This window comes from Molothrus ater, chromosome W (assembly GCF_012460135.2).
Source record: "Molothrus ater isolate BHLD 08-10-18 breed brown headed cowbird chromosome W, BPBGC_Mater_1.1, whole genome shotgun sequence".
Taxonomy (NCBI): Eukaryota; Metazoa; Chordata; class Aves; order Passeriformes; family Icteridae; genus Molothrus; species Molothrus ater.
The window spans coordinates 3,006,188-3,017,190 of record NC_050510.2 but is presented as its reverse complement, the minus strand read 5'-3'; the positions used below and the strand labels follow the sequence as shown (position 1 = coordinate 3,017,190).

The 11,003-nt window shown below is 46.7% G+C and overlaps 1 protein-coding gene across 2 annotated transcripts; it reads right to left on the bottom strand.

Moving 5' to 3' along the window:
• Window positions 1–237: 237 nt before the first annotated feature.
• Window positions 238–5,784, bottom strand: LOC129047005 (junctophilin-2-like). Of its 2 annotated transcripts, none has more exons than XM_054517789.1 (2): window positions 5,381–5,784; window positions 238–5,078 (listed from the first exon to the last, which is right to left on the bottom strand). In XM_054517789.1, the coding sequence occupies exon 2, from the start codon at window positions 3,370–3,372 to the stop codon at window positions 1,861–1,863; it is 1,512 nt and encodes a 503-aa protein (XP_054373764.1). In that variant the 5' UTR covers window positions 3,373–5,078; window positions 5,381–5,784; the 3' UTR covers window positions 238–1,860. The 2 variants fall into 2 exon arrangements, with proteins under 2 accessions (XP_054373764.1, XP_054373765.1); XM_054517790.1 differs by having other exon boundaries at window positions 238–4,601.
• Between the last annotated feature and the right edge of the window lie 5,219 nt (window positions 5,785–11,003).

Sequence of the window (11,003 nt, the reverse complement as noted above, 5' to 3'; positions counted from 1 at the left end):
AGAAATCAAAAAAGTGGCCCATGTCCCTGTTCAGAAATGGAATTCGATCTTACAATCATCATGGTGGGACAGATTGTTCGATGGGGCCTGGTGGAACAAAGTTATGTTTTTCGTGCTCTGTTCAGTAGCTGGAATGTTGCCTTCTTGTGAAGGCCGCGATGACCTGGTATCGGAGTCCAGCACGGCGATCCCCTCCTTGGGATCCCTCGGGGCCAATAACGGACGCTGACACCAATGTGGTGGACGGTTAAAGGCCTTTATTGAGGGGTCTCGAGGGTATTTATGGACTAAGGGGTTTCTCTACGTCAGACAGGGGTTTGGCTATTCTTTCTAGGGTTAGTATGGAGTGGAAAGTTACTGGCATCCATAGGTTAGGGGGGCTACACGTTTGGCTACATTCCAAGGGTGATCCTTATCTATGGGGAGAGGGGTAGAAGGATTCCTGTAATTTTCCGTCACAGCCCGAAATCTTCCGAACGCCTGTCCCTATGCCTACCACACTTCCCCCCCCTCTTTCACAAATGAACGAGGTAGTCCTATACATAGGCACTGAAATGAGGTAGGAGGTTGAGATCTGACTAGGGAAAAGGGTCTTGGGAAACCTGAGTAAGTTTCTGCCAGGCAAGTCTCTCGTGACTGGCAGTGTTCCCTGTTGAATTCACAGTAATTGTTGCTGTCCCACGAACAGGATGCTAGCCCGTTCTAGGCGGGCCTGAACGAATGAGACTAGCTTGTTCAGCAGGCATAGCCCAAAGGTAATAGCTAAGAGCAGCATTGCCAATGGACCTATTAGGGTAGAAATTAGGGTGGTTAGCCATGGTGATCGATTGAACCAGGATTCGAACCAGCCCTGTTGGGCTTCCCTGTCTTTCTGTCTCTGAGCCAGTCTGTTTCGGAGTTCTGCCATGGAGTCTCTAACGACTCCTGTGTGGTCAGCGTAGAAACAACATTCCTCTTTCAAGGCAGCACACAGGCCCCCTTGTTGCATGAACAGGAGATCCAGTCCTCGCCTGTTCTGCAGGACCACTTCTGAGAGCGAGGAGACTGACTTTTCTAGAAAGGAAATGGATTTCTCGATCCTCTGCAGGTCCTCATCGATGGTCATCTGCAGCTGGGACAGTCCTTGGTGTTGAGTTGCTAGGGCTGAGACACCTGTTGCCGTTCCAGCCGCTCCTAGGCCGAGCAGCATTGCGATAGTTATACCTGTTAGTATTTCTCTCTTGTGGAGCCGGCTGTTTTCTTTGAAAAGGTGGCACACCTCTTCGTCTGAGTGGTACAGGATCCTAGGGACGATCAGAACTTGAACACAAAAGTCGTTAGAGTTATCAAATTTGGCAAGAAACACGCAGGGACTCACTCCAGATCTCTGGCAAACCCACATCCCAGATGCGGATGGGACTACCCACTTATTATTCTTCCTGTCAGGCTCAACTACTTCGGTGCAGACGTCGCCTTTCCGCTTAGCTAAGGTTGCATTGCCAAAGCATCTGCCCTGACCTGTGACTTGACTCAGGGTAATTCCTTTGCGGGGTGTGTCCCATCTGCACTGGCGAGGGGTGGAATAGCTGAAGGGGGTATCTAAAGCGACTCCTTCGTAAAAGGGGGGTTTAACATCGTAGCAAAGCCAGCAGGAGTCGGTTATGTTAGGGTTAGATTCATTCAGGGATAGAAAGGTAGCTTCTAACATGCGAAGGATTGGGTCCAAGTCTGACCTGGTTGAGCGGCCTATCTGGAAGGCTTCCTCATCGCCAGTCGGGACGTCGGTGACCCTTGTGGGCAAGGGTTTGGGGTAGGTCATGTTTCTCCCTTTCTGTGTGCTTTTGCCTGTGGGAGCATAGGGTATGAAGATCCCCTGCCCCACTATGGGTTGGCATAGATGGGCCGTCTCGCATCTATAGCGGGAGGGGGCTGAATCCCGCACGTCCCCTCCCTCTCAGAAAGCATACGGCTTATTTGCACTATATCAAAAGGGAGTAAATCATCATTGCTAAAAAGACCGTCTACGAGAGTGGAAACCACTCCTGAGTTAATTCCTTTTTCTGAAATAGCTTTTACTATTGTCTGAACGTCTTTGGAATTAATGGGAGTATACGTTCTTTGCTGGTTCCCTTGGGGTCTTGTAATTCTCACCGGGAAGGCATGCACCGATGCTGCGGGTGCCCATCCCGCGCATTCGATTTTGATTTTACCCCAGTCGGTGAGTTCGTATTGGGGCTGGTTCCCGACTGTGTTAAAAGTTTTATTCGGTTTCGTCCGAAACCGCATTGGTTCTGTTTTCTCTGCTTCCAAGTCGCTGCTGGACTCGGTGGGCTCCGCAGAGCGATCTGGGGAGCTGTGGCTCCCTTCAGAGTCGGAAGTCGACTGCCAATGAACTTCCGGTCTCTGCTGCCGTTTTGTTCGGCTTCGGCCCTGCTCCTCCCCTCGGGGGCGGTGCCGCTCCCGCCCCCTGGGCTCGCCCTGCCTCCCGCAGGGAGGGATCTCTCCCATATATGGTGGCATCAGTGGGCGCGGCTCCCGAGCGAGTGCCCGCCCTCTGTCGTGCCCCCACGCATGCGCGTCTGCTGGGATCCACGGCTCCCGGCTGGGCATGGGCTCAGCGCTGGTTTCCCGTGCATGCGCGTCCGCGGCTGGCCACGTTTCCGGGTTCTTCCCGCCGCGGGCCGACGGGCTCTGCCCCTCCTCCCGGCCACCCGCGCCATATTCAAACGGGTAGGGCGGCGGACCCCCTCCGCCGCTCGCCCGCGCGCCTGCCCTCTCGATATTTCGGGCTTCTGCCGCCAATCCCTCCCAAAAGGACCGTGCAAGTCCCTCCGCTTCTTGCGCTAAGTCGGCTATCGGCGGGGAAGGGATGGGCGAAGGGTCCGCGGGCACCCCGGGGGGCTCCAGAGGTGGTCTGGGCCCCGGCGGGTCCCCCGAAGGGGTCAGGGGGTCCCCCGGGGGCTCCGGGGGCTCCGGAGGCTCCGGGGGCTCTGGGCTCGGGGAGGGATGGGATGCGCCCGGCCCCCGCGTTTCCCCGTTTTCAATCGGGTCGCCACTGGGGGGGGTTCGCGTTATCGCCCCCTCCCCCTGCTGTGGCGTGATTAACAGACGGGAACGCGCAGCGTTCCACGTCTCCCGTTCTTCTAATGCTTTGCGTAGGGCTGCTTCTGCCTTCCCCCACGCTTTCAGGCTTTTGCTGCTGCCTGTGGCTTTTGTGTCCTCTGCTAGCGCGACAGTACATTTCTGCCACACCTCAGAGTGCAATATATCTATGGGTCGACTAACGACCCCAAGCTCGAGGAGTCTCGTTAAAGCGAGAGTAAAATTCCTGAGCTCACATTTGATTCCCCATTGCATATGTATCGAACTTACGACCTTCGCTATTGCTTCCATAGAAATCGCGATTCTTTGGGGCGTCCCCCTGTTTCGCCACAGTCGTTCCCGCGCTGTGGACGCTGTCCCCTGGCCAGGAGTACCCCCGTCGCCCGGACTCGTTGGTCCCGGGTTTCAGCACCACTATGTTGCCTTCTTGTGAAGGCCGCGATGACCTGGTATCGGAGTCCAGCACGGCGATCCCCTCCTTGGGATCCCTCGGGGCCAATAACGGACGCTGACACCAATGTGGTGGACGGTTAAAGGCCTTTATTGAGGGGTCTCGAGGGTATTTATGGACTAAGGGGTTTCTCTACATCAGACAGGGGTTTGGCTATTCTTTCTAGGGTTAGTATGGAGCGGAAAGTTACTGGCATCCATAGGTTAGGGGGGCTACACGTTTGGCTACATTCCAAGGGTGATCCTTATCTATGGGGAGAGGGGTAGAAGGATTCCTGTAATTTTCCGTCACAGCCCGAAATCTTCCGAACGCCTGTCCCTATGCCTACCACACTGGAATCCTATTCCTGCCCTGTCTAATTCCTTGTTTTATTAGACTTATCCATTCCGTGGTCCAGGGGATGCAGATAGCAATAGTGCCCGTGGACCTGGAGGTGGCTTCCGGAGGCAACACATCTAAGATCATGAGATTGGGAGAAAGGAAGTATGCCAGCAACGCTGCCGAAGTATTGGCAAAATTTGAGAAATGAACAAAAACGAATGTAAATAATATGGAATATCAGGGTGTTCCACAAGGAGAGAACAGGATAGTGTGATAAAGGTTACTCTTTTTGTGAAAGACCCTTAATGGTGGCAGGTAGAAGTAGGAATAAAAGGAATTTATCAATTTGGGTTATAAAAGAAGCAATTATTAAATTAGTGATATAAATGGGGAGGGATTGTAATATATGGTAGGGATAATTCATGCTAATAACGTATGGTATAAAATATTGTGAAATCCAAACCATGTCTTTTGACTACCCTGGCTGGGAGCAGCTGTCTTATTCAGATTCAACTAGTTCCCGGACGCACATTAAGATAATTATCGATGCTTTAACATGAGAATAGAAGCTTCCAGGGTGATGATCGCTGGTTTCCCCGTTGTCGGGGGTCACCCAAAAGCAATTATCGCCCTGCCGATTGCATCTATCAAGATAGTCAGCTGCGTCAGCCTGATACATCTGAATACATGGCTTCTCACGGAGCCGATTGACAACCAAGGCACACCTGGACGAGGCTTTTGTCCACCTCTGCACATGGAAAGCAACAGTGATGCATGTGAAGAGACACAAAGAAAATTCGGTCATCTTTGCCTCGGGCAGAATAAACTGTATAAAACCTCGCTGCGCGAAGCCGCGAGCGTGAAAAGGGGAGACTCTGACACTTGGGAGGTCAGATACGTGTTCACCCGGCACCGATCCCGGGCTCAACGCTGTCTTTTTGGCTGTGGTGGTTTCGAAGACCGAACTTCAGTCTCGCAGACAAAGTAATAAATTTTTGCTAAATTTTTGATAATTTTGGCTCACGATTTGATAATTTATAACACCCCCATGATTATATAAAGCCAAAATATCCTTCTCCAGCGACGCTGCCCCCGAAGACTTTGGTATCTGCGTCCCGATTGGACCTGGCGGAATGTCCCCCTCCATTCGTGCCTCCTGTTGCCTCCCCAGCACCGCAGACGACGGTCGGGGTGTCCCTTTTACAGCCGGCGATTCCAGCTCCCCCTGCACCGCGGGAGACCATGAGGGAGTCCCTGCCGCAATTGGTTCTGCCCCACCTGGCCGTGCCAGCTTTCCTTGCTCTACCAGTGGAACCGGAGTGCCCCCCCACAGCCGGCATTTCCAGCCCTCCCTGCACCACAGCTGGCCGGGGTACAGCCCTTGTACGGCCAGCTGGCTTTCCTGCCCCTGCCGCCGGTTCCTTCTTCCCCTGCACTGCAGGCAGCGGAGCAACCGCCTCCACCACCATCAGCGGCCGGGGTACCTCCACCACATCCCGCGCCCTTCCCCCCGCCGGCCCCTCCTACCTTTCTACCGCCACCGGTGGTGGGGGCAGTTCCACTCCAGGCAGGTGGCGCGGCAGGAGCTGAGGTCCCTTCGGCTCCTCTGTTTCCAACTGCGGAGCCAGTGCAAGTGCATGCACCACCCACCCCGCATTGCCAGAGCTTGCCGGTGTGCCTTTGTTCCTACCGACTTCGTTCCCCCCGCCAGTCTCGCCCTCCCTCGCGGTGCAAGCGGCAGCGGCAACGGCAACGGCAGCACCTTCACTGTTGTCAAATGACGCGACCGGAGCTGTGGTCTCCTCCGCCCCTCCACTTTCATCTGCGGAAATGGTGCAACTGCCTGTGCCTCCTCCTCCTCTCTCTGCTGCGTGCCGATCAGCGGGCATCATGTCTCTTGCAGCTTCATCGCCACAGCCCATGCCGCCCTCTGTGACCAGGCAGCCCGTGCCACCCGCCATGTCTGGGTTCCCCAGCCCCGCCGCCTGTTGCCGACTTCCCCGCCCCGGGGCTGTGAAAAATGTTTTTGTGATTTGTGTCAATTGGCAATGGAATCAGCAAATGCCTATATCTGCTGTGTTGAAAATAGACACAAAGAAAGGTTTTGAAACTTTCTGACCAAATAGCCAAATAAAGCATCTAAATAAACAAAGTATAATAGAGTCAAAGAGATGCGGTAGCAATACAACTGATGCTTAGAATAAAATACAGGAAGCTGTGGTAAAGCTAAGAGATATTGCAACAAAGCAACTAAATGCTTATGTATAATAAAAAGCTTGATGCACTTGACAAAATCATGTAGCAGACACCAGTGTAAGGCCTCCCTCCAGATGACCACAAGAAGGACAGGAAGGCAACGACCATCTGGAAGGATTATGAAATTTCTGATCTCAGCTTATTGATATTTGCTGATTTGGACTAACCAAGCACATTGGAAAATTCTTTGTAGGCTTAAAAACAGTATATATACTTTACCGAAATTGTAAGTGCTGTGTGCCGTTAGTGGAGCAGTGACTCCCCGGCCACCCAGTGCTGCTTGCTTGCTTGCTTGCTTTAAAATAAAAGATTTAGGAATAAAATTCGGATTGACTACTGAAATTTTATATCAGGGCTTGCAGCTGGGTCCACTGCTTCAGTGCCTCCAGCCAGCCCACCATCTCCACTTCCTGCAGGCTGTCCCACCCGCCCCAGGATGTGGACAGTGACAATGACTTGAGGCGAGGGGAAACTCAGGGGAGAGTCGGGTGGTTGTTCCAGCTTCTAAGAAAAATAATAATTACAGACTAACCAAAATATAAAATCTCACTAACAAAGAAAAATGAAAACAACTAACACATACTAAAAGAAATTCTACCATACAATCAGCTACCAATAAAGAAACACATTACACTCTTCACTAACAATTCTATCACATCATAAAAATAAACAAAAAATAAAAATTTGCTATATAAATACCCATATCCTCGAAATAAAATAAAATAAAAATAAAATAAAACACCAAAACAATCAACAAATAAATCAAACTACAAAAATAAAAAATCTCACAAATAAACTTAAATTAACAACACAAAAAAGAACATTATTCCTAACTAAATGAACTCATAACACCTCAAATCATCAAAATAAGAATATTACCTATAAATAAACACAAAACCATAAAATAAGTTTAACCATAAACAATATTTTGCACATTATCCATAACTATAAAATGTATACTATAATCAAACAAATCAAACAACAAAACCCCTTTAATATAATAAATAATAATCCAAATTTAAATAAAAAGATACCTAACAAATAAATTACATCACACTACCCCAAACACACCAAAATAAACACAATATACTCACAATAATAAAAACCACCATTAAATAATTAAAAACCTTCCCTATACCTCATACTACAACCCATAACACCACCCTAAACCTTAAAAAACAAATCCTATAAAAACATAACACCCCTAAAAGATATTAACTCAAACAACAAATTTTATTTTCAAAAACAACCTTATCAACACCTAAACTAAAAATATAACATTACATAAATATACCATATCCCCTACTGTACAAAAACTACGAACAAAATATGAAGGAAAAAAAATACAGGGAACTATTAAAAACTACCTTTAAAAACGTAAAAAAAAAATCTTTCAAGACTGTTATTAATATGGCATAAATGTTTGAAAAAGATTGTCTTAACCCATTCAAATACTTGCTATTAGTATATTGACTATATAATGTGAATTCGCTGATTTTTGTGATAAGAATTATTTATAAGGTATTGTTATAGTATTTACAGCTGGCTTTTATATGTTTTACTATATCTTTATGTGATCACTTACATGACATGTGTCTCTTCAGGATCCTGCTTTATCTTCTAACTGCTTATAGATCTTTTTTATCCAGACTACGAGTCTCATGGCTTTTTCAGTTATTATTACAGAAGCACTCCAGCAAATAAAAAAATAATGTCTAAAAAAAATGACCTAAGTAATTAATACCTAAAACTCTACCAACCAAATAAACCCTACCCAATCTAAAACCTCTACATATAATAAACAGAAACAAAATCCCGATAATACATATTAAAATTTATTAAGGAAAATAAAAAACCAAAACCAACCATACAAAAGAACCCCAATTTAAATCAGTTCTACCTCGAATGTAAGCAAACCCATCCATAAAATTATCTTTATTCAAAAACCAAATTACATACAATAAATAATAAAAAAAAAAAAAGAAAAAAAAAGGTGCAATTCATAGATTCTATTTAGACTCTGAATGATGCCCAGAAATTGCTCGTTGCCAACACTTGGTTGCGTTCCTATTTGGGACTAACCACAACACAATTGTCCCCACAAGCTATTTCTGCTCTCAGGTTTATCGAGTAGATCCCTCCATTGATATCACGGTTTTCATTACCAATCCAGATTTTCTTCCTACAGGTATCACTGGCCAATGGAGTGACAAATGGTCTGATCCCTTGCACATCTTGGAATGGGTCTTCTTGCCCCATCAACTGAAAAAGACAGCACCCATGTTGTTTGAATTGATTGCTCATTTGATAATCAAATGCTGTCAACAGTGTTTGCAATTAATGGCAGCTGATCCCACAAAAATTATTCTTCCAACAGAGCGGGAAGTCTTTGAATGGAGCTTCATTAACAGTGTTCCTTTGCAAAGTGCACTGCAAAACCTTTCAGGGCAGATTGCCTATCGTCTGCCCAGTCATAAGTTATTGCAGTTGGCAAAATCAACCAATCTGTCTTTGCGGTCAAAAAATAGTTGGGTGCCGGTGCAGGGACCCACCGTCTTCCCTGATGGCTCAGGAAAAACAGGGAAAGCCATTGTTACTTGGAAGGATGAATCTGGATGTCAGGCGCTGGAAGGCCATGAGTCAGGCTCGGCCCAATTGGCTGAATTAAAGGCTGCTGCCATGGCATTCCAGAAATTTTCTCAGGTGCCTCTGAACTTGGTCACTGATTCTGCCGACGTTGCAGACATAGCCAAACATTTGGATTGTTCACTTCTGAAAGAAGTCAATAATGCAGTTTTGTTTCAGTTATTGAAAACTTTGTGGTGTGCAATTCAGACACAAGTTCATACGTATTACATCCTGCACATTTGGAGTCACATCAATTTACCAGGTTTCATAACAGAAGGTAATGCCAGGGCCGACAGGTTGGCTAACCCTGCCTGGGTAGCGCTTAAGCCTGACAAGATTGCGCAAGCCAAAGCATCACATGATTTTTTCTATCAAAGTGTACATATCCTGCAGAAACAATTTCACTTGACGCCAACTGAGGCTCGTGACATTTTCAGTTCTTGTGCTGACTGTCATGGACTTGCTGCACCTTTACCAGCAGAGGTGTACCCCAGAGGCCTAAAAGCCTTACAGCTTTGGCAAACAGATGTCACTCATATTGCTGAATTTGGCTGACATAAGTATGTGCACGTGTCTATTGACACCTTCTTGTGTGCTATGATGGCATCTGCTCATACTGGAGAAAAGGGTCGCAACATGATTGCCCATTGGAGGATGGCTTTGGTGATTATGGGTATACCTTCTTCTGTGAAAACTGACAATGGCCCCGCCTATGTCTTGCAGAAGACGTGGCAGGTTTTGCGCTTATGGGGAGTCTCACATAAACTCGGTATTCTGCATTCTCCAATTGGTCAAGCTATTGTTGAACGTGCTCATGGTACTTTAAAGCGTGTTCTGGAGAAACTCCGCACAGCCGATTGGAAAAAGCTCTATATACAATAAATCATCTTACAGTGCCACAAAACTCAAACAATCCTGTAATTTTAAATAACTTTTTCTCATTGCAGTCTTCAGGGGAGACGCACCTGCCTCGAGCAAATGTCTGGATACGGGACCTAACCACTAATAAGTGGGAGAGCCCGTGCAAGCTTATCGCTTAGGGTTGCCGGTATGCATGTGTTTCCACAGATACTGGGGTATGGTGGATACCTGCAACGTGTGTTTGCCCTGACTTGTGATACTGAAACCAGAATGTGGCCAACAGGCAACCTTCAAACGATGACCAAGATGCTGATCATCAATCAGATGGTCCCTCTACGAGTAGGGAATGAGCATTCTATCATTTTCTTTGTTTCTGGAAAAGGGTTGTTGACAAGTTAGACTGCCAGTTCTTTGAGCAGACTAACGATGTTTTGTTACTGTATTAGAATTAGTAAGGATTTCTTGTAAGAAGGAACAACAAGATATGATGTTGGTAAAAGGATGTGATTGTAAAGAATTCAATGGTATGTGTTGAAGAATCTCCCTGACCATTCTAAGTCAGCATATGATTGAGGTTCTGATTGATAACCAGCACATTGCAAAAGGGACCTCTTGAGCTGTGTTTGTTCTCCTTCCTGCAAGGGGCCCCAGAGAGGATTACAAATACCGCCTTCTGCTTTAAACAAAAAAGGGGGACCTGTGAGTGCTGACAGAGAGAGAAACAGATAACTTTCCCAGGCATTGTCCAAGGAAAGTTGTGAGAACACTCAGAGAAAGAATTAAAACAATTTTTATCCTAATCTCTGCACCTGGTGTTTGTGAACATGTGGAATGTTTGTATGTGATGTTTATGGAAAGATATTTACAAAAATGTGTTGTTCCTAATTAACCAATGGTGTGAGGGGTGTTATTTAAGGACCAATCAGGTTCTGGGTGAACAATCCTGTTTATAAATATGTGACGTTCCTAATAAATCTTGCTTCATGTCTTCCGAGCATTGGAGTCAATGTTGCCTTCCTTCAGCCTTTCCTAACTCAATGGCAACAAAAATCTCCCATAATGCTGAGTGATTCCTGTTCCTCTTGTATTCTAGTATCATCAATACCTACCATGATCTTTCTGTAGACAGCCATGACATTATCATCATGAAAGGGAAGAAAGCCACACAGCAGAGCATACAGCAATAGTCCCATACTCCAAATATCTGCCTAAATAATTAAAGTGAGAGTTCACAAACCTCATCTGTCTAAAATGGCTTAGAGACTGATCACATTGTCTCCTTTTGGCAAAGCCCACATGCAACTTGTGGAAAGTAGGTTCCTTAACTCTGGACAGAACTCTTATAGTCCAAGTGAAAGCCCACAATTTTGAATGCACTGAAACTAGAGTACTAGTAAAACCATTA

What these genes read in the sequence shown, in the direction of transcription:
- LOC129047005 (XM_054517789.1), bottom strand. Translation starts at nt 3,372, where the DNA reads ATGGAAGCAATAGCGAAGGTCGTAAGTTCGATACATATGCAATGGGGA.